Genomic DNA, 24,050 nt, shown 5'->3' with positions numbered 1-24,050 from the left:
GGAGGGGGTGGGGGGGGGGGGGTAAAAAATTGCAACCCGCTAGGAGTTGTGGAATATAATAGGGTGTTGCATACCATTTTCGTAATTTCGAATTTTGTTTGTGTCTGGAGCGAACGTTCTATATTCTGATAAAGGTTTGCTGTCGTTTGCTTTTATTTGGTTTTCTATTTTTGTTTATTTTGTAGACATGAAAGTATAAAAGTGACATGGTACTGTAAGAATAGAATAATCCAATACGTATGTGACAGAATGAAATTGATCAAGAACATAATTTAAAATGACGATGACGATTGTACGAATCATGATAATCATAAATAGTATCGTTATTTTTATCCTCATCACCATTATTATTATTATTATATTATTATTATTATTATTATTATTATATTATTATTATTATTATTATTATTTATTATTATTATTATATTATTATTATTATTATTATTATTATTATTATTATTATTATTATTATTATTATTATTATTATTATTATTATTGTTTTATTGTTATTACTATTATCATTCTTATTATTATTATTGTTATGGTTATTATTAAATTATTATTATTATTATTATTATTATTATTATTATTATTATTATTATTATTATTATTATTATTATTATTATCAGTATTATTATTATTATTATTATTATTACTCTTATGACAATATTCATTCATGGAACATTGAAAACCAAGCGAATATTTACGGTTTTAATGAAAACCTTTTATAAAACATGTCTAAAACGGCCAGATGTCATTTCGTTTTGTGATTATTATTATTATTATTATTATTATTATTATTATTATTATTATTATTATTATTATTATTATTATTATTATTATTATTATTATTATTATTATTATTATTATTATTATTATTATTATCATTATTATCTTATTATTATTATTATTATTATTATTATTATTATTATTATTATTATTATTATTATTATTATTATTATTATTGTTATACAATTGACCTCGCGAAGTCCCAGGTTTGAGAGTGTTTGCCAAGATGGGGATCATTTATATCGATCGATATTTGAAGGACGAATTTTCTGGCCAAGTATTAGATATGTCTTGCCTGGGTATTGTAGTTAACTGGTTAAAATGCCCCCCAAAAATGTAGTCCTTCAGAGAAATGAGGCCCATGGAGCATGAGTTTATGCCTGTTTCTGTAGCGTGAAACGGACAATAGCAATTGCTTGCTATCTTTTGGACAGGACGATAATCAATCTCAAAGTACTTTCCGCCAGATCTTACAGACCCAGCTACCCAATCACTGCTGGGAAGTCAAGGGAAGGGAGGTCAGAAATATCTCGGCTGAACCCGGGATCTATCTCGGTTCCTTTGCGTGCGAAGCGAGTGCTCTACCAACTGATTTATCGGGACCCCCAAAATGACAACAACAACAACAACAAAAACAAACAAAATATAAGGTTTTTTGTTTTCGATCATTTTAACTTAACTCACTCAATCCTAGAGATTTTTGCTACTTTTCAAAATTGGAAAAAATGTATTAAAAATGAGCAAGTACATAGATAGTTTTATTCAACTACCATTAACATGTAAAAACTAAAAATATTAGCTTTGATAGTACGCCTGTAATACTCTTCAACAGTCGTAACGTCACTTCCTTCCTAATGACGCATGGTGACTTAGTAACACTGGCTCTAAACTATCGGAACAATGGCGGACGCCCGTATGAAATATTTCCCCGGCGAGCATAAAAGTGTATCCAGAGGGAAAAAAAAAACATAAATTTGATCATGTTTTGACTTTTACACATTCTGATCACAAAACATATGGAAAGTTCTAGCCAGCATGAAGAATATAAAGTAATGATTTTCTTTGTTTAGAACCAAGATGGCCGCCGTTGCCGGGCGACGTGACATCAGACTACTGAATCCTATTTGTCTCAGAAAAATGTAATAAATGCGCATGTGGTAAAGTAACCCCGGGTAAACTTAGGATATAGATAGTATGCAGATGACGTCATTCAGGCCTTTGTTATTGTTTTTGCCATCCGCGTTTGTGAGTTGTTCTCACTAAACTGTATTAACCAGACTATAAAAGTTCATGGTTACACAGAGTTTGTGTGTTGGTCCGTTATACTTCCGGATGGCAATGTTGTGAACTCCTCGGCCAAGCGCATTCTATCTATAGATAGTTCGAAGATGACGTCACTCAAGTCTTTGTTATTGTTTTTTACCATCCGAGTTTATGAGTAATACTCGCTGAACTAACCTGTATTAACCTGACTATAAACGTTCATGAATACACATAAATATTACATGAATATAATTATAGATAGTATGCGCTTGGCTAAGAAGCTCATAACATTGCCATCCGGAAGTATAGCGGACCAACACACAAAACTGTGTGTATCCGTGAACGATTATAGTCAGATTAATGCGGTTTAGTGAGCATTACTCATAAACGAGGATGGCAAAAAACAATAACAAAGACCCGAGTGACGTCATCAAAGAACTATCTATAGGATCATTAATGTAATGGAAATCTAAAAATATCAATGACGCAAAACATCATCCATTACAACAATGTTAAATCTAGGCCCATAAGTGGGTTCAACTGTCAGACCTTCATATATCTACACGTCGGCTATGATACAACGAGTATCTTTTAGAGACAAAGTTCTTTTGTTTCAAGAAACTTTTGAAAATAAAATGTTTGGTATAGCCATTAAAAAACATTTTTAATCACTGTGGTGTTGGACTTTTGTTCTCTTGAACAAAATAGCACATAATAAATAAATAAGAAGAAATATTATTTTTAAAATATAAACACACAAGTTCGTACTAAAGGCCAGAGGTATGACCTATCTCAATTTATCAAAGGCTAGCACTATTCAGTATCTGATACTGAATAGTGGTTTTGCACTATTCAGTATCTGATACTGAATAGTGGTTTTGCACTATTCAGTATCTGATACTGAATAGTGGTTTTGTACTATTCAGTATCTGACACTGAATAGTGGTTTTGCACTATAATACGGTGTTTTTTTTTTCTCCGAAACCTGAAAAAGTGATGGGAAGAGGGCAGCTGTAGGAGTGAATATGGGACTCAGAGAAGTGTACACCAGTGGGGAGTGAACCTGGGGCTGGGTTTCGGCGGGTTTCCAAATAAAAAGCAATTACTTTTTTACGAAACACGACGACACCTGGCAATATCCGACAAAGTTATGAGAGGTAGGCAGCAGCGTGTGTGTGTGTGTGTGTGTGTGTGTGTGTGTGTGTGTGTAGGGGGGGGGGGAGAGGATGAACCTGAGATTCAGGGAAGTGTACACCAGTGGGGAGTGAACCTGGGACTCTGGGTTTTGTATAAAAGCAATAACAATATGGGGGGGGGATTACATTTTTACGAAACCCGGCAATATGCGGAAAAGTTGTGGAAAGTAGGCAAAGCGTGGGGAGTGAACCTGGGACTCAATGAAGTGTACACCAGTGGGGAGTGAACCTGAGACTATGGTTTTCGGCGGGCTTCAGCTAGTTTCATATAAAAGCAATTAATTTTTTACGAAACCCGACGAAACCTGGCAATATCCGAGAAAGTTATGGGTAGTAGGCAACAGTGATGGGGAGTGAACCTGAGATTCGGGGAAGTGTACACTAGTGGGGAGTGAACCTGGGACTGGGTTTCGGCGGGTTTTGAAAAAAAAAGCAATTACTTTTTGTTTACAAAATGCACCAAATCCCAACAAAATGGGGCAAAGTTATGGAAAGTAGGCAAATAATGGGGAGTGAACCTGAGACTAAGGGAAGTGTACACCAGTAGGGAGTGAACCTGGGACTATGGTTTTCGGCGAGTTTCAGCGAGTTTCACATAAAAGCATTTACTTTTTTACGAAACCCGGCAATATCCGACAAAGTTATGGGAAGTAGGCAACAATGGGGAGTGAACCTGAGACTCAGGGAAGTGTACACCAGTGGGGAGTAAACCTGAGACTTTGGTTTTCGGTGGGTTTCAGGGAGTTTCACATAAAAGCAATTACTTTTTTACGAAACCAGGCAATATCCGACAAAGTTATGGGAAGTAGGCAACAGTGGGGAGTGAACCTGAGACTAAGGGAAGTGTACACCATTGAGGAGTGAACCTGAGACTATGGTTTTCTGCGGGTTTCAGCGAGTTTCATATAAAAGCAATTGCTTTTTTACGAAAACCGACTAAAACCTGGCAATACCCGAGAAAGTTATGGGTAGTAGGCAACAGTGCTGGGGAGTAAACCTGAGATTCGGGGAAGTATACACTAGTGGGGAGTGAACCTGGGACTGGGTTTCGGCGGGTTTTGAAAAAAAAAGCAATTACTTTTTGTTTACAAAATGCACCAAATTCCAACAAAATGGGCAAAGTTATGGAAAGTAGGCAAATAATGGGGAGTGAACCTGAGACTAAGGGAAGTGTACACCAGTAGGGAGTGAACCTGAGACTATGGTTTTCGGCGAGTTTCAGCGAGTTTCACATAAAAGCATTCACTTTTTTACGAAACCCGGCAATATCCGACAAAGTTATGGGAAGTAGGCAACAGTGGGGAGTGAACCTGAGACTCAGGGAAGTGTACACCAGTGGGGAGTAAACCTGAGACTTTGGTTTTCGGCGGGTTTCAGGGAGTTTCACATAAAAGCAATTACTTTTTTTAGAAACCCGGCAATATCCGACAAAGTTATGGGAAGTAGGCAACAGTGGGGAGTGAACCTGAGATTCATGGAAGTGTACACCAGTGGGGAGTGAACCTGAGACTCTGGTTTTTGGCGGGTTTCAGCTAGTTTCACATAAAAGCAATTAATTTTTTACGAAACCAGGCAATATCAGACAAAGTTGTGGGAAGTAGGCAACAGTGGGGAATGAACCTGAGACTCAGGGAAGTGTACACCAGTAGGGAGTGAACATGAGACTATGGTTTTTGGTGGTTTTCAGCGAGTTTCATATAAAAGCAATTACTTTTTTACGAAATCCAACGAAACCTGTCAATATCCGACAAAGTTATTGAAGTAGGCAACAGTGGGGGATGATCTTGAGATTCAGGGAAGTACACTTGTGGGGAGTGAACCTGGGACTCTGGATTTTGTAAAAAAGCAATACCAAGGGGGAGGGGGAATTACTTTTTACGAAGCCCGCCACAACCCGACAAAGTTATGGGAAGTAGGCAGCAGTGGGGATTGAATCTGGGATTTGGACACCGATGAGGATTGAACCTGGGACTGCGAGAGGCTGGTACCAGTGGACAGTGAGCTCAGAATGTACTTTTATTTCGAAACCTACTGAAATTGCCAAAAGTTATGGGAAGGGGGCACCATTGGGCAATGAACCGGGATTCAGGAAAGTGCACACTGGTTGGGAGTGAACCTGGGACTGTGAGAAGAGGATATCAGTGGAAATGAACCTGGGACTATGGAAGATAGATACTAGTGGGAAATGAAGCCGGACTATGGGAGTTGGGTACAAGACGAGAATGAAGCAATTACTTTTTTACAAAACCCACCGAAAAACCATAGACTTAGGTTTACTCCCCAATAGTCTACACTTCCCTGAGTCTCGGGTTCACTCCCCCACTGTTGCCTACTTCCTTTCCATAACTTTGTGGGATATTGTCGGGTTTCATAAAAAAGTAATTGCTTTTTTTTTACGAAACCCAGTCCCAGGTTCACTCCCCAATGGTGTACACCTCCCTGAGTCCCAGGTTCACTCCCCACTGCTACCGACTTCCCATAACTTTGTCGGGGTTCGGCGTGTTTTGGCAGGTTTCGTAAAAAAAGAAACACCCCTAAAAATACCACCTGTATTCAGAAAATAGATGTCAATTGTAGTCTAATATTCAGTATATCTATTTAAATCATTATTATTATTATTATTATTATTATTATTATTATTATTATTATTATTATTATTATTATTATTATTATTATTATTATTATTATTATTATTATTATTATTATTATTATTATTATTATTATTATTATTATTATATCATCATCATCATCATCATCATCATATATTATTATTATTATTATTATTATTATTATTATTATTATTATTATTATTATTATTATTATTATTTATTATTATTATTTTATTATTATTATTATTATTATTATTATTATTATTATTATTATTATTATTATTATTATTATTATATTATTATTATTATTATTATTATTATTATTATTATTATTATATTATTATTATTATTATTATTATTATTATTATTATTATTATTATTATTATTATTATTTATATCATTATTTATCATTATTATTATTCTTCTTCTTCTTCTTCTTCTTCTTCTTCTTTTCTTCTCTTTTTATTTTTTTTTATTATTATTATTATTATTATTATTATTATTATTATTATTATTATTATTATTATTATATTATTATTATTATTATTATTATTATTATTATTATTATTATTATTATTATTATTATTATTATTTATTATTGTTATCACGTAAATTTTAATATAATACGGCAATTAATTCACGGAAGTACATCGCTCAATTAATAATGGCAGAAAGTCTGGCCACATATTTATAATGAATCGGGTTTGTCTTAGGTGACAAAACAAACAAACAAACAAACAAACAAACAAACAAACAAACAAACAACAACAACAACAACAACAACAACAACAACAAATGAGACAAACAGAAAAAACAAGATTTTAAAAGGTAATAAACAATAGAAGAGCACATCAATGAAAAACAACAACGAGATTATAACACATAAAAGATATTCGTAATAAATCGATAACTGATTAAATTACTCGAACTACTTGATTTAAAAAAAATAATAATCATAATAATGATGATGATGACGATTACAACAACAATAATAATAATAATAATTGTAAGTAAGTAAAAAATAATAATAATAATAATAATATAATAATAATAATAATAATAATAATAATAATAATAATAATAATAATATAATAATAATAATAATAATAATAATAATAATAATAAGAAAATAGTATAATAAAAAATATATCAACATTAAAGCATATTACTAGCAAATAAAATTATCAAAACAAAAGTTTAAAAATATCAATCGACAGAAGGAATTTTTAAAATATTGGGGAAAAAAAAAAATTATCCCTGCTGGGATTTGAACTCTCGAACCTTAAGCTCAGAGTCAAACAGGTTATTTCCACCAAGCCATGGTGTCACTGAACATTTAGTGACATTTAATCATGTCTATTTAGATATTTAAAAATGTATTTGAATACCACTCTCACTTTGATATTTTGAACTATGTTAATTTCACAATAGCAGAAATTAAAAAATTACGATCAAAATATTTTTACAACTTTGAATCGGGCTGTCAGTTACTGCACGTGTTCAATCTGGAAGTAGGTCAGTAGTTCGACCGAGATTGTCGCACTTTTCACTCTCTCTATAAAAAAGAGTTCCTTGTGGATACTGAATAGTGGCAAAGCACTATTCAGTATCAGATACTGAATAACCACTTCCTTTTATCAAATTAATATGGAAGTGGTTATTCAGTATCAGATACTGAATAGTGCTTTGCCACTATTCAGTATCCATAAGGAACTCTTTTATTATAGAGAGAGTGAAAAGTGCGACAATCTCAGTTGAATGTAAATAAACTGCTGACCTACTACCAGATTGAACACGTGCAGTAACTGACAGCCCGATTCAAAGTTGTAGAAATATTTTGATCGTTATTTTTAAATTTCTGCTACTGTGCAATTAACATAGTTCAAAATATCAAAGTAAGAGTTGCATTCAAATACATTTTTTAATGTCTAAATAGACATGATTAAATGTCACTAAAAGTTCAGTGACACCATGGCTTGGTGGATAAGCTGTTTGACTCTGAACTTAAGGTTTGAGAGTTCAAATCCCGGCAGGGTTAACTTTTATTTTCCCCCAATATTTTTGTTTTAATCTTTTATTTGCTTGTAATATATTTTAATGTTTATATTATACTATTATTATTATTATTATTATCATTATTATTATTATTATTATTATTATTATTATTATTATTATTATTATTATTATTATTATTATTTCTACTTACTATTATTATTGTTGTTGTTGTAATCGTCATCATCATCATTATTATGATTATGATTTTTTTTAAATCAAGTAGTAGGAGTTATTTAATCAGTTATCGATTTATTACGAATATCTTTTATGTGTTATCATCTCGTTGTTGTTTTTCATTGATGAGCTCTTCTATTGTTCATTACTTTTTAAAATCTTGCTTTTTTCTGTTTGTCACATTTGTTGTTCTTGTTGTTGTTTTTGTTTGTTTGTTTGTTTTGTCATCTAAGACAATCCCGATTCATTATAAATATGTGGCCAAACTTTCTGCCATTTTTAATTGAATGATGTACTTCCGTGAATTAATTGCAGTATTATATTAAAATTTACGTGATAATAATAATAATAAATAATAATAATAATAATAATAATAATAATAATAATAATAATAATAATAATAATAATAATAATAATAATAATAATAATAATAATAATAATAATAATAATAATAATAATAATAATAATAATAATAATAATAATAATAATAGACGTCTAATAATAATAATAATAATAATAATAATAATAATAATAATAATAATAATAATAATAATAATAATAATAATAATAATAATAATAATAATAATAATTTAAACAGATACTGAATATTAGACTACAATTGACATCTATTTACTGAATACACGTGGTATTTTTAGGGGTGTTTCTTTTTTTACGAAACCTGAAACCTGCCGAAACACGCCGAAACCTGACAAAGTTAGGGGAAGCAGGCAGCAGTGGGGAGTGAACCTGGGACTCATGGAAGTGTACACCATTGGGGAGTGAACCTGGGACTGGGTTTCGTAAAAAAAAAAAGCAATTACTTTTTTACGAAACCCAACAATATCCAACAAAGTTATGGAAAGAAAGTAGGCAACAGTGGGGGAGTGAACCTGAGACTCAGGGAAGTGTATACAATTGGGGAGTAAACCCAAGTCTATGGTTTTTCGGTGGGTTTTGGCGGGTTTCGTAAAAAAGTAATTGCTTCATTCTCGTCTGGTACCCAACTCCCATAGTCCCAGGTTCATTTCCACTGATATCCTCTTCTCACAGTCCCAGGTTCACTCTCAACCAGTGTGCACTTCCCTGAGTCCCGGTTCATTGCCCAATGGTGCCCACTTCCCATAACTTTTGATAATCTCGGTAGGTTTCGAAATAAAAGTACATTCTGAGATCACTGTCCACTGGTATCAGCCTCTCGCAGTCCCAGGTTCAATCCTCATCTGTGTCCAAATCCCAGATTCACTCCCCACTGCTGCCTGCTTCCCATAACTTTGTCGGGTTTTGGCGGGTTTCGTAAAACAGTAATTCCCCCTCCCCCTTGGTATTGTCTTTTTACAATATCCAGAGTCCCAGGTTCACTCCCCACAAGTGTACACTTCCCTGAATCTCAGGTTCACCCCCCACTGTTGCCTACTTCAATAACTTTGTCGGATATTGCCAGGTTTCGTCGGGTTTCGTAAAAAAGTAATTGCTTTTATGTGAAACTCGCTGAAACCCGCCAAATACCATAGTCTCAGGTTCACTCCCCACTGGTGTACACTTCTCTGAGTCTCAGGTTCACTCCCCACTGTTGTCCTACTTTCAATAACTTTCGGATATTGCCGGGTTTCGTAAAAAAGTAATAGTTTTTATGTGAAACTCGCTGAAAACCGCTGAAAACCATAGTCCCAGGTTCACTCCCCACTGGTGTACACTTCCCTGAGTCTCAGTTTCACTCCCCACTGTTGCCTACTTCCCATAACTTTGTCGGATATTGCCGGGTTTCGTATAAAAGTAATTGCATTTATATGAAACTCGCTGAAACCCGCCAAAAACCAGAGTCTCAGGTTCACTCCCCACATGTGTATACTTCCATGAATCTCAGGTTCACCCCCCACTAAGCCTACTTCAATAACTTTGTCGGATATTGCCAGGTTTCGTCGGGTTTCATAAAAAAGTAATTGCTTATATATGAAACTCGCTGAAATTCGCTTAAACCCAGAGTCTCAGGTTCACTCCCTACTGGTGTACACTTCCCTGAGTCTCAGGTTCAGTCCCCATTATTTGCCTACTTTCCATAACTTTGCCCCAATTTGTTGGCATTTGGCGCATTTCGTAAACAAAAAGTAATTGCTTTTTTAAAATAACAAAATCCGCCGAAACCCAGTCCCAGGTTCACTCCCCACTGGTGTACACTTCCCGAATCTCAGGTTCACTCCCACTGTTGCCTACTACCCATAACTTTCTTGGATATTGCAAGGTTTCGTCGGGTTTTGTAAAAAAGTAATTGATTTTATATGAAACTAGCTGAAGCTCGCCAAAAACCATAGTCTCAGGTTCACTCCCCACTGGTGTACACTTCACTGAGTCCCAGGTTCACTCCCCACGCGTTGCCTACTTTCCACTTCTTTGCCGCATATTGTCGGGTTTCGTACAAAAGTAATTTCCCCCCCCCCCCCCAATTTGTTATTGCTTTTTTATAAAACCCAGAGTCCCAGGTTCACTCCCCACTGGTGTACACTTCCCTGAATCTCAGGTTCACCCCCTCCTCCCCCCCCCCCCCCCCCCTCAGCCTCAACACACACACACACACACGCTGCTGCCTACATCCCATAACTTTGTCGGATATTGCCAGGTGTCGTCCGGCTTTTTATTACGAAACCCGCTGAAACCCAGTCCCAGGTTCACTCCCCACTGTTGTACACTTCTCTGAGTCCGAGATTCACTCCCACAGCTGCCCTCTTCCCATAACTTTGTCGGGTTTCTGAAAAAAACACCGTATTATAGTGCAAAACCACTATTCAGTATCAGATACTGAATAGTACAAAACCACTATTCAGTATCAGATACTGAATAGTGCAAAACCACTATTCAGTATCAGATACTGAATAGTGCTAGCCAATTAATATATAAAGTGTCGCTATTGGTTCTTGGTTGTATATTTTTTTACATTTTTTGTGCATTTGCATATATTATATATGTATACATTGTCGCCATAGATTCTCAACTTTGTGTTGATACATTTTTATGCATGCCACGTCTGTAAACGAATTTCCATTTTTTTGGATGAATAAAGTATATTATTAATATTATTATTATTATTTTATTATTATTATTATTATTATTATTATTATTATTATTATTATTATTATTATTATTATTATTATTATTATTATTATTATTATTATTATTATTATCATTATTATTATTATTATTATTATTATTATTATTATCATTATTATTATTATCATTATTATTATTATTATTATTATTATTATTATTATTATTATTATTATTATTATTATTATTATTATTATTAGCATAACAGTGATCACTGTCTATAAGTTTGAGCGAAACATTTCCACTTTTTTCTTGGATGGGCATGGCTCTTCATGGAAAAGGTCATGAAAATGCCAGTAAAGAGAGTGTCAAATTCATTTTTTTTGGTCACGTGTTTATATTCTTGGTTTTTGTTGTTGTTATTTTTATTTTTATTTTTATTTTTCAGTTGTTGTGAAGAAGATTACCCAGCCGCACAATGGCTTGCCGTAACGCCAATTGCCTGCTCAATGCAGCCACTCTCCTGGGCCCACTTGTAATCGTATTTGTGGTCCTTGGATTTGCCACGGACCACTGGACGGAGACCGATGTGGACCGCACCAAGCTCAGCACGTTTGAGAGGGACCTCAGTAACAGTAACGCAGACTTTGCTAGAATTTTGCACACTCGTCACCGGGGGATTCTTAGAGAATGTTATCCGAAGGACAGCGCCCTCTGTGAGTATTCTAAGTGTCAAATGGCGGCTATAATGATGTGGTCTAGCGGTATGACACTCGCTTTCGGATCGGAAGGTCCTGGGTTCGAGCCTCGCTCGCTCGGCGATGAGTTGAGTCCTTGGAAAATGCTCTTTTCTCACAATCTCTCATCGTACTCAGATGTAAAATGAGTACATACCTGGCCGTTAACAGCGTTGTCTCTGTCCGAAAAAAATTGTAATATCGCCTAATAGGCGTTATGTCCCGTCCTACATGTTAAGTGTTGCTGTTGGCCAGATACCCTTTGAGCACATTTAGTGGATATTCCTCTGTATTGATAATGTGCGCTTGGCTAAGAAGCTCATAACATTGCCACCCGGAAGTATAATGAACCAACACGCAAAACTATGTGTAACCTTGGACTTTTATAGTCTGGTTAATACCGTTTAGTGAGAATTACTCATGAACACGGATGGCAAAAACAATAACAATGACCTGAGTGACGTCAACTTCATTCTATCAATAAAAGCTCGCGGTTTTTTTTTCAAAACTAGTCCTTTAGTGACATTCGCCCTATGGAGTCGGAGTTTATCTTGGTTTCTATAATATAGCGTGAAACGGACAATTACAATTGCTTGCTATCCTTTGGATAGAATGCTGGTCTATTGCAAAGTACTTTCCGCCAGATCTAACAAACCAGCTACCCAATCACTGCTTGGTGGACAAGGAGGAGTCAGAAAAAAAAAACCTCGACTGCACCGGGATCGATCTCGGTCCCTTTGCGTGTGAAGCGAGTGCTCTATCAACTGAGCTACTGGGACCCCCTTTTATGAGAGTCAAATAGTGAACAAAATTGTGATGTCAAAAAATCTGGTTCCAATTCATTGGAAGTGTAAAACAACTGTTCCAGAGGACTGGATACACACCTTTTGTAATAGATCTTCTGTATTCAAAATGATGACATAATATTTTATAGTCTAAATATAGACTGGTCGTCACTAAAGATAAACCATTCTAGCTCCTTTACGTCCCGTAATCCGAATAAGCTGCCTATGCATTCTGCTACTAAAATATCTATGCCACCTTAGAAAACTACAACACGCAAGAAGCCTGGTGCGAGGAATGGAAAAGGAATAAACCAACAGGAGGGGAACTAATTGAAGATCCCTGTAAAAGTCTCCCAGGTCTACAGAATCAACCAAGAAAATACTGGGTAGCTGCAAATAGACTGCGGTCAAAACATACAAGAACAGCTGCCAACATGCACAAATGGGGGCTCCAAGAATCACCAACATGCCCAAAGTGCAACCAAGCACCACAAGATGCAAACCACCTCGTACTAGATTGCCCAGAGACAAAACTGGAAGGGGGATTTGAAACCATCAACAACTGTGATGATGACTTCCGAACCTGGATTGATACCTTGAACTTAGAAGTGTAGCCGAACGATACTACTACTATGCCACCTTATGATTCATTACGTACTCTATTCATTATTATTCCTCCGAAGGACTGGTTATATAAGTACTTCCAAGGATTTTGGAATCAGAAAAGCAGAAGGTTTGACGATACATGACTTTCTTATTAGGAAGCAGGCACTTATAGATAGAATTATGACGTCAATCAGGTCTTTGTTCTTGTCTTTTGTCATCCGTGTTTATGAGTAATTCTCACTGAACTGCATTAACCAGACTATAAACGTTCAAGGTTACACATAGTTTTGTGTGTTGATCCGTTATACTTCCGGATGGCAATGTTGTGGGCTTCTTAGCCAAGCACATACTATCTTTATACCTACTCCGCGAAGTCCATGTTTGAGAGCTTTTTGCCGAGATGAGTGACATTTAAATCGATCGATACCAATTTGAAGAACCAGTTTTCTGGCCTAATCTTTTAATGTGTTTTTCCCCCATAGTACGATGGTTAACTGGTTAGGAAGATAAGATAAGATAATTATAATAATAGCAAAATCAGATGGTGTGTAATGTGTAATATAATAATATAATTGTTTTGTTCATCTCCCCAGTTCTCAAAACTGCCCAGAATGTTGTTGGTGGCGACTGTTTTTACATTGAATTTGAAGATGCCTCAGACCGCGAAGTGAGCAGTGAATACACAAGAAGAATGCGTGAGTATTCTCTTTCTTCTTCTTCTCCTTCTTCTTCTTCTTCTCCTCCTCCTCCTTCTTCTTTTTCTTCTTCTTCTTCTTCTTCTTCTTCTTCTTCTTCTTCTTCTTCTACTACTACTACTACTACTACTTCTTCTTCTTCTTCTTCTTCTTCTTCTTCTTCTTCGTCTTCGTCTTCTTCTTCTTCTTCTTCATCATCATCATCATCATCATCATCATCATCATCATCATCATCATCATCATCATCATCATCATCATCATCAATATTTTTCTTTCTTTCTTTCTTTCTTTCTTTCTTTCTTTCTTTCTTTCTTTCTTTCTACTACTTTCGCCCTTTGTGTGGGGTGTCAAGGTATGAGAATTCAGTCAATCCTAACCCAACTTCCCACGAATATGATATGGAAAGAAATTAAAACAGTGACTAATTCTGGAATAACGTGGAATGTTAATGGGTGTGAGAGATTTTAGATCGTTGCACCAGAGTTGTGTCCTTGGGTACGATAATTGACACAGATTACCCCAGGATCTATTCCAAGGGAAGACTGGAACAACAACCCAGGCGTCAGCCGCAGTGCAGGGCCGCAAATTGAGCTAGGGCGAGATGACTTGCTTAAGGCCTCACAGCGCAGCAGCGGCGGGTGATCGAACTCGGTACCTTTCGGGTACGAAGCAAAGACCGTACCGCTGAGCCACGCTGGCGCCTATAGCCTATATCTGAATGTGTGGTAGATATTGTTTGAATGTAGGTGCCGTAACATGAAGGTAAGTGCGGCTATGTGGTCTAGTGGTATGGCACTCGCTTTCGGATCGAAAGGTCCTGGGTTCGAGCCTCGCGCTCGGCGCATAGTTGAGTCCTTGGAAAAGGCTCTTTACTCACATTCTCTCACCGTACTCAGGTGTAAAATGAGTACCTGGCCGTTAACAGCGTTGTCTTTGTCCGAAAAATTGTAATATCGCCTAACCGGCGGCATGTCCCGTCCTACATGTTAAATGTTGCTGTTGACCAGGGACCCCTTGTAAAGCGCTTTGAGCACATTTAGTGGATATTGCGCTATATGAAGCTCAATTTTATTAATTATGGCATTGGCTTTCGGACCTGCAGATCCCTGGTTTGAGTCCTCGCTCTGGGCGGTGCAATGTTGAGTGCTTGGAAAAAGGCTCTTTACTTTACTTCCATTCTCTCAGTGCACTCAGGTGTAAAAGAAGTACATTATCGGTTAAAGCGTTGTCTCTGCCGAAAAACAAAATTTTAATTTAGCTTTACAGGTTTTATATCTCGTCCTGAATGTAATTGTTGCTGTTGGCTTAGGACCACTTATGAAGCGCTTTGGGCACATTTAGTGTATATATAGCACTATACTAAAGCACTATTCTAAATAACAATGGGGATACTGATAGCTCAGTTGGTAGAGCACTCGCTTTACACACAAGGGGACTGAGTTCGACCCCGGGTGCGTTCGAAATGTTTTCTGCAACAACCCTCCCCCTCCCCCACCCCTGTCCACCAGGAATGTTTGGGTAGCTGTGTCTACTGGATCTGGTGGAAAGTACTTTGCGAAATAATAGCGTCCTATCCAAAGAATAGTAAGCAATTGCCATTGTTGTCCGGGATAAACTCCGGCTCCATGGCTCCAATGGTTCTGAAGGACTACTCAATAACAGTGTGACGTATTGCATGAGATTAAATTGCACTTCCATGATGACTGGCAGGGAAGTGATCGAACCCATTGTAGAGCACCCTGCCATATATGTGACCCGCCTTTAAACGGCATTATGTTATGTCGGGATGACTCGGGTGCAAAAAAATTGAGTTTATTGACAAAAACATGAAACTTGGGGTTTGTTTTGATTTGTTATGTTAGAGAATGAAGACAATTTCTCACAATGCAAAAGATCAAAAATTGGTGTATATTGTTGACGCTATGGCGTATCCTAGTTACTAGTCTCAGTCTAAGCCTGTGAAGTCCTGCCTCAGCAAATGACTAAAACTTTGCAAAACTTAGTCCTAATGTGATTTATTATCCATTTAATTATAAAGTCACTTTTCGGGGGTCCAATTCATCCCGACATAATACCGTTTCGAGACGAAGGGTCACATATTTATTATATAATAAATTAATTTCCCCAGACTTGATGCGTGGCGTCCTGGCCTTGTACGTCCTTGGAGTGATCGCTGCTATCACAACGTTCGTGATGGGAATCATCCTGTGCCTTGCTAAGAACTGTCACCTGGCACATGCTGTAGCTATCTGTTCTTGCTTTGGAGGTGAGCCAAACATAGTACAGATTATTTTAAGATCTTAGAGGTTTAGATGCTAGAACACTTGATCGCGAAAATAATAATAATAATAATAATAATAATAATAATAATAATAATAATAATAATAATAATAATAATAATAATTATTATTATTATTATTATTATTATTATTATTATTATTATTATTATTATTAGTAGTAGTAGTAGTAGTAGTAGTAGTAGTAGTAGTAGTAGTAGTAGTAGTAGTAGTAGTAGTAGTAGTAGTAGTAGTAGTAAAAAACAAAAAAAATTGAGCATTTATATAGCGCAATATCCACTTAACGTGCTCAATTCGCTTTACAAGGGGTCCCTGGTCAACAGCAACATTTAACATGTAGGACGAGACATGACGTCTGTTAGGCGATATTACAATTTTTCAGACAAAGACAACGCTGTTAACGGCCAGGTACTCATTTTACACCTGAGTACGGTGAGAGAATGTGAGTAAAGAGTCTTTTCCAAGGACTCAACTATGCGCCGAGCGAGGCTCGAACCCAGGACCTTCCGATCCGAAAGCGAGTGTCATACCACTAGACCACATAGCCGCACTAGCCGCGTAGTAGTAGTAGTAGTAGTAGTAGTAGTAGTAGTAGTAGTAGTAGTAGTAGTAGTAGTAGTAGTAGTAGTAGTAGTAGTAGTAGTAGTAGTAGTAGTAGTAGTAGTAGTAGTAGTAGTAGTAGTAGTAGTAGTAGTAGTAGTAGGTAGTAGTAGTAGTAGTAATAGTAGTAGTAGTAGTAGTAGTAGTAGTAGTAGTAGTAGTAGTAGTAGTAGTAGTAGTAGTAGTAGTAGTAGTAGTAGTAGTAGTAGTAGTAGTAGTAGTAGTAGTAGTAGTAGTAGTATAGTAATAATAATACATTTTTGGCATATGTTTTTAAAGATTATAAATTATCAGGCAAAATGACACTTCTTATTCTATTGCCTGGATTCATGTTCAGTGAGCACCCAGTTTGAGTTGCTTAGTCTTTATACCACACGATAAAAATGATATGGTTGACAGCGACGAGCATTTATTTGCAGGTCTTGTAACCCAATTCCTTATGGAAATCTCGAAAAATGCCGCAAAATATCGTCCATTACCTACCAGTGTTAAACCGTAGCCATCGTTAACATATATCGATAGAATGCGCTTGGCCAAGGAGTTCACAACATTGCCATCCGGAAGTATAACGGACCAACACACAAACTCTGTGTAACCATGAACTTTTATAGTCTGGTTAATACAGTTTAGTGAGAACAACTCACAAACGCGGATGGCAAAAACAATAACAAAGGCCTGAGTGACGTCATCTGCATACTATCTATAGATAGTTTGAAGATGACGTCACTCGGGTCTTTGTTATTGTTTTTTGCCATCCGCGTTTATGAGTAATGCTCACTGAACTGTATTAACCTGACTATAAACGTTTATGGATACACACAGTTTTGTGTGTTGGTCCGTTATACTTCCGGATGACAATGTTATGAGCTTCTTGGCCAAGCGCATACTATCTATAGATAGAATGCGCTTGGCCAAGGAGTTCACAACATTGCCATCCGGAAGTATAACGGACCAACACAAAAACTCTGTGTAACCATGAACGTTTATAGTCTGGTTAATACAGTTTAGTGAGAACAACTCACAAACGCGGATGGCAAAAACAATAACAAAGGCCTGAGTGACGTCATCTGCATACTATCTATAGAAATTATGTATGGCAAGACTTTTACTACTATTGTGTTTGAGTGATAAAAAAATTATTTTTTGTGTTAGTTGGGTGTGAAGTTTTTGGGAAAATCCTGAAAATGGCTGGTAAGGAGAGGGGTTAAAGTCGGATCTTAAAAGTTAAAATGTAGGTAGGTAGGTGACGTCATGCTCTAGTTAGAATATCCAAAAGAAGCAGCGTGGAGTGACTTTCTTTCTTTGTCGTCACCGAGTTTGAGGACACGAGGTGCTATGGAAAGTACTTGACGTGGAAAAATGAATGAATGTTACACGGAAAACTACGTCGCATAAAATGAAATGATCATGAAATCTCATCATTAAAAGACAAAACTAGATAGATAGATGTAATTATTATTTACTATGATAAGTGCTTAGAGTCTGGTGTCTCGGAATTATAGCGCAATATAAGTTTTCAGCATTATTATTATTATTATTATTATTATTATTATTATTATTATTATTGTTATTATTATTATTATTATTATTTATTATTATTATTATTATTATTATTATTATTATTATTATTATTATTATTATTATTATTATTATGATAATTATCAAAGTTTTGAATCTTTTGTCAGAGAAAAGGTAATAGTAATGGCTTTGGAAAAAATGTTTTTAAAAAGGTTAAGTTTTGTATAATATAAAGACCCAGCACACACACACACACAAACACACAGACAAACACATAGATACACTTACACATACACACACATACACATATGATCACACTTTGCACAGCAATGTAACAAGACACAATGGGATAGAGTTTAAAAGATCAGTTTCTTTTGTTTGAACAAGACACAGCACATAATATTGTGTTAAAGAAAAAGTTTTGTGAATTTGGCACTGAGCCTATTTTGACGAAGGCTGGGGTCCCGATGTCTCATTTGGGTAACCTACTTACCACCACCATTAATTTGGACGATATGATATGTTGCTATTTACGTGGTATTACCTCTCTCCTTACCGATCAATTTCAGTATTCCCCCAATTTGATCTTTTGCCATCTGGGAGAAGTTTTTGTCAGATTAAATGTGGAACTAACAAGTATAAATCAACGTTCGTTCCATCAGCAATAAAAATGTTGAATATTTCATATGGTACAGCAAAACCAAGGATTGATGCGTTGACTGATTGACTGATTAATTTGTTTAATGTTAGGCTAGATGAAGTGACCAATTGATAATGATGATAATATTTGGTGTTGAATTGCCAAGAATGTAACGAATTGAAAATGAAATGAAAATGTTAATGTTGTGTATGTCACATGCGTGAAAGAAAGAGAGGAAGAGAGAGAGGGAGAGAGAGAGAGAGAGAGAGAGAGAGAGAGAGAGAGAGAATGGGTAGGAGTGAGGTGTCTGTTCAATGTTATAGTTATCATATAACGTTATGACAAGTGTAACTAAATGACAAATTGCCATATTTATGGACAATAAAGATCTATTATTATTATTATTATTATTATTATTATTATTATTATTATTAAAATGGCAGGCTTACCCAGCAAAAATAAATTGCTTTCTTAAACTCAAACAAGCTCTCTACAAAACAACTTTATGTTCTTATTAATTAAACAAAGATCATTCTTCAAATTTTTGTGATGTACAAAATAAATATGAATAAGAATAATATATATTGTATCGTAACAAATGTGACGTTTAACCGTAGCCGTCGTTATGTTATAGCCTGATACTGAAATCCAAAAGGACTGACAGTTTGACGTCATTATTTGTTTTTTTTTTTGCACCGCCTTGTGAGTTGTCGTTAGTAGAGCTCATGGAAACAAGTTATTTCATTGGTTGAACTATTGAATAGAACTCACGATTTGTTTTCTTTTGTGACAAAAGACTGGCATTTTGACGTCACTTTTTGGTCAGTGTCAGACCATAACTTTACGAAGGCCACGGGTTAACCTTGGGCATCTGTGCTGGACTGGGAAGATTTACCAAACTTAAAGTCGACCAAACTAATTTACTTTCCCATGTATCTGCTAACAGTCATTTCAAATTCCACCTTTCCTGGATTGTTCTAAAAGTCTTTACTCATCACACTAAAGCCGAAGTTTCATTCTAAATTGTGACCATCATTTGCTCTTCAAACACACTGTATCTTTTATCTATATCAATGATCAAGACACAAGTTCAAAGAGTGGATTATCACCTGGATATAAACGGTGACTCGAATCAGATGAACCGATTTAAGGTGGATGAAAAGAAAAATGTATTCAATTCTTAAATTTAGGAAAAATATCTTTTTGTTTCCAATATTGCAAAGAACTCTGTACATTTGCCCTTAATAAATTACAACAAATAAACATAATAATAATAATAAGGGAGTCGCTGGAAACTATTTGGACACGTACTTCGAAGATGCATGAAAATTCCAGCAAACAAAGCCATCAAACGAAACTGTACAAAATCAGGTCAAAACAAGGACCGAGACAGACCAACAACAACAAAACATTCACACAATATTGGACAGAGACTTCAAGCGTATCGAGAGCACATCAAGAGTTAAGGTCTGAAAAAGATGTTACAGACCTTCAGTCCCTTGCAGAGGATAGAGGCCAAGGGAGGGAATGCGTCAATAGAATTAGAGAATTTTTAAGTCATGTATTGTTATCATTGCCTCTGTTATTAGCTGAAGAAGGGTTTTAAGCCCGAAACGTTCAGTGGTGTTATTTTTTTGAAGCTGTTATAATATTCATTTTTCTTTATTACTTTTTATAGTAGTTTATGATCAGAGTCAATTTAAATGCTACTTTTTGGAAGAAGCAATAACAACGATCATTATCGTTGGTTTTTTGGAAGGTTGCCATATAGAAAATTGAAAGGCCAAAGAAATGAGTTTTGACATCGCCTACATCCATGAAATCTTAGATTCTTTTCGGTTCCATCCGAGCATGATCGACATTACCACAGAACTCTGGCAAAACTAATTATAATTGTCGCTTTTTATCATATCGAAATGTCTTTTATTGTTGGGCCCTGCAGAAATGACAAAATAACACGTCGGACTATGAATGATGATGGTTATTATTGTTATTATTATTACAATTATCATTATCATCATCATCGTCATCATCATCATCATCATCATCATTATCATCATCATCATCATCATCATCATTTTCATCATCATCATCATCATTATTATTGTTATTATTATCATTATTATTATTATTATTATCATTATTATTATTATTATTATTATTATTATTATTATTATTATTATTATTATTATTATTATCAGTATTATTATTAGAACCATTATCATTATTTGTTATTATTATAGTCATCATCATTATAATCATCATCAACATCATCGTCATCACCACCATGTTCATCATTATAAACTAGTAGAAACTAGAAAACGATTCGGTCTCATTGGCTTTAAAGGTTCGACGGTTTACAGGTTAAAGGGCGTTGAGTTCCAATCTTAAAACCAATTTAAAATTTTGCTTTCTATATAGCGCAATTTCCACCAAATGTGCTCAAAAAGCGCTTTACAAGGGGTCCCTGATCAACAGTAACATGAAGGACGGGACATGACGCCTGTTAGGCGATATTACAATTTTTCGGACAAAGACAACGCTGTTAACGGCCAGGTACTCATTTTACACCTGAGTACCGTGAGAGAATGTGAGTAAAGAGCCTTTTCCAAGGACTCAACTATGCGCCGAGCACGAGGCTCGAACCGAGGACCTTCCGATCCAAAAGCGAGTGTCATACCACTAGACCACATAGCCACACAATTACAGTTTTGTAATGAGGCGTGGACATACTTTTTAAACAAAACACATCCCTTGCAGACTGGATAACAAACAAGGTGTTTTCTTTCAAATCTTTTTAAGTTAATTTTGATTTATTTATTTTTTAAAACATAATAAAGAAATCGAAACGGGCAAAATGTCAAAGTTTACGTCACAACTCCATTTTGTTTTTTTTTCATTCCGATGATTAACATAAAACCCAACCCTATTTCAACCAACGAAAGACATCGTTGAAGCATGTCGTCTATATCTACCTATGTTGACTATTGTGATAGATTTGAATGTAGGTAAAAATGATCGTATAAGGGGCATGAAGTCGTATTCTGATGAAATATTTTATTGAAATTGGGGCCAGAAAAATTTAACTTAAAATATCGATCGATTAAGTTGACCCTCAACTAAAAAAATAAAATAAAATTCTCTTCATTCATCCCCAAGGGGAAATTTGTCTTTAGGGTCTATTCTAAGGGAAGACTGGAATAACCCAGGCGTCAGCCGCAGTGCAGCGCCGCAAAGTGAGCTAGGGCTAGGTGACTTGCTCAAGGCCACACAACGCAGTGGCGGGTGATCGAACTCGTTACTTTTGGGTACGAAGCAAAGACGCTGGTCCTTGAACTCGTCAGAAATTATCAGAGAGTTTTTGTTGACCAGTTGAACATAGCTTGTTTGGGGGTTTTTTTTCGACTCCCCCCCCCCCCCCACCGCCCCCACCCCCTTGTCCAACCAGCATTGGTTGGATTGCTGGATCTGTAAGACCTGACGGGTAGAACTTTGTGATAATATACTAGCGTCCTATCAAAAGAGTAGCAAGCAATTGCTATTGTCCGTTTTACGCTATATAGATAAACTCCGCGGCTCTATGAATGGGCCTAATGGATTTGAAGGGCTTGAGTGTTTATTTCAATCGATTGAATTTTGAAGTAAAAGTTTTTTTCTGGATAACTTTTTAAAAAATGTTTTGTGACGGTACGATAGCATTGATCATAATTAAGGAATGAAAAATTGAACGTGTGTTGACACAAAGCTGAAACAAGCGACGCGTGGCGCTTTAATAAAGCTCTCTATAGAAATCTCCACCTTAAAGACCTTATTTGGAACACAGGCTCTGTCGTAAAATGGCAAAACACCGTTTTTTACATTTTGCTATTTATTTGTATTTAACAAAATGTTCCCAGACTGTCAACAATTCTTTTATCTCATAAATCGATGATTTATCATTTTTTGACAAGTTAGGATCGAAGCAGGTTGATGGAAGTCTTTGGTTTAAGACTTTTGAGATAAATCAAGGGCCACTTTAATCAGCCCTTCGTCGTGAAATGAAGTGAAGTTTCCGTCCAAAATTAAAAATGAAAAAAGTTTTATCAAAAGTTTTGCTGGTGTGTTGTTTGGTTCAGTAATCGCATTTTTTCTGTATATATTATAATATACGATAATAACATCAATATAATATAAATCTACGCATTCAAATGGAAAAATCAGTGACACACAAACATGCACACCCAGAGATAAGGAGGGGTGGGGTGGAGGAGGGGGGAGGAAGAGGGGAAAATAATTATGTTATTTTCTTGACAACGCCCTCTGCTTGGATTTAATTTTTTAAACCCGATTTTTTAAAAAGTTCTACGCAATAAGAAAAATCTTGAATAGGTTTACAAGAACGTAATGCGATTTTGCATATTATGTATTTTTTTTAACTCTCTCCTTACCAGCCATTTTCAGGATTTTCCCAAAAATTTCTCGCCTAACTAACACAAAATTATATTTTTTTATCACTCAAAAGTTCTTGCGGTACATAATTTCTTTAGCAAAACATGCTCTACATCACACTGTTAACTTTCTTTAAATTTTATGATGTACAAAAGAAATTTTAATAAGAAAAATGTTGGTTGTATCGTAACGAATGTGACGATTTTCCTGTGGTTGGTATGGAGAGGGTTAATAGATAGATCCCTTTATTCATCCCTAGGGGACATTTTTCTTTAGGGTCTATAATTCCAAGGCAAGACTGGAACAAAGTAAGCTAAGGCGAGATGGCTTGGTCAAAGCCACACAGCGGCGGGTAGTCGAACTCGGTACCTTTCGAGTATCCAATCAAACACATGCCGCTGAGCCATACTGTCCCGTGTCATGCACTTATTGAACTATCTATAGATAGAATGCGCTTGGCCAAGGAGTTCACAACATTGCCATCCGGAAGTATAACGGACCAACACACAAACTCTGTGTAACCATGAACTTTTGTAGTCTGTTTAATACAGTTTAGTGAGAACAACTCACAAACGCGGATGGCAAAAACAATAACAAAGGCCTGAGTGACGTCATCTTC

At 35.8% G+C, this 24,050-nt stretch overlaps 1 protein-coding gene across 1 annotated transcript in view; it reads left to right on the top strand.

Annotated features, from left to right (window-relative positions):
• The window catches only part of LOC144973631 (transmembrane protein 114-like), a 25,501-nt gene continuing 1,451 nt past the window's right edge, over positions 1 to 24,050 (top strand). The window contains exons 1-4 of the mRNA XM_078916299.1: positions 1 to 134; positions 11,574 to 11,841; positions 13,847 to 13,948; positions 16,077 to 16,214. Coding sequence (XP_078772425.1) covers positions 11,604 to 11,841; positions 13,847 to 13,948; positions 16,077 to 16,214 — 478 coding nt within the window. The 5' untranslated portion in view covers positions 1 to 134; positions 11,574 to 11,603. The remainder of the gene's footprint in view (positions 135 to 11,573; positions 11,842 to 13,846; positions 13,949 to 16,076; positions 16,215 to 24,050) is intronic.

This window comes from Berghia stephanieae, chromosome 5 (genome assembly GCF_034508935.2).
Source record: "Berghia stephanieae isolate SIO BIC M18660-M18661 chromosome 5, UCSD_Bste_1.3, whole genome shotgun sequence".
In the NCBI taxonomy this organism is placed as follows: domain Eukaryota; kingdom Metazoa; phylum Mollusca; class Gastropoda; order Nudibranchia; family Aeolidiidae; genus Berghia; species Berghia stephanieae.
The sequence above is the reverse complement of the archived record's forward strand: the minus strand, read 5'-3'. Positions and strand labels throughout refer to the sequence as shown.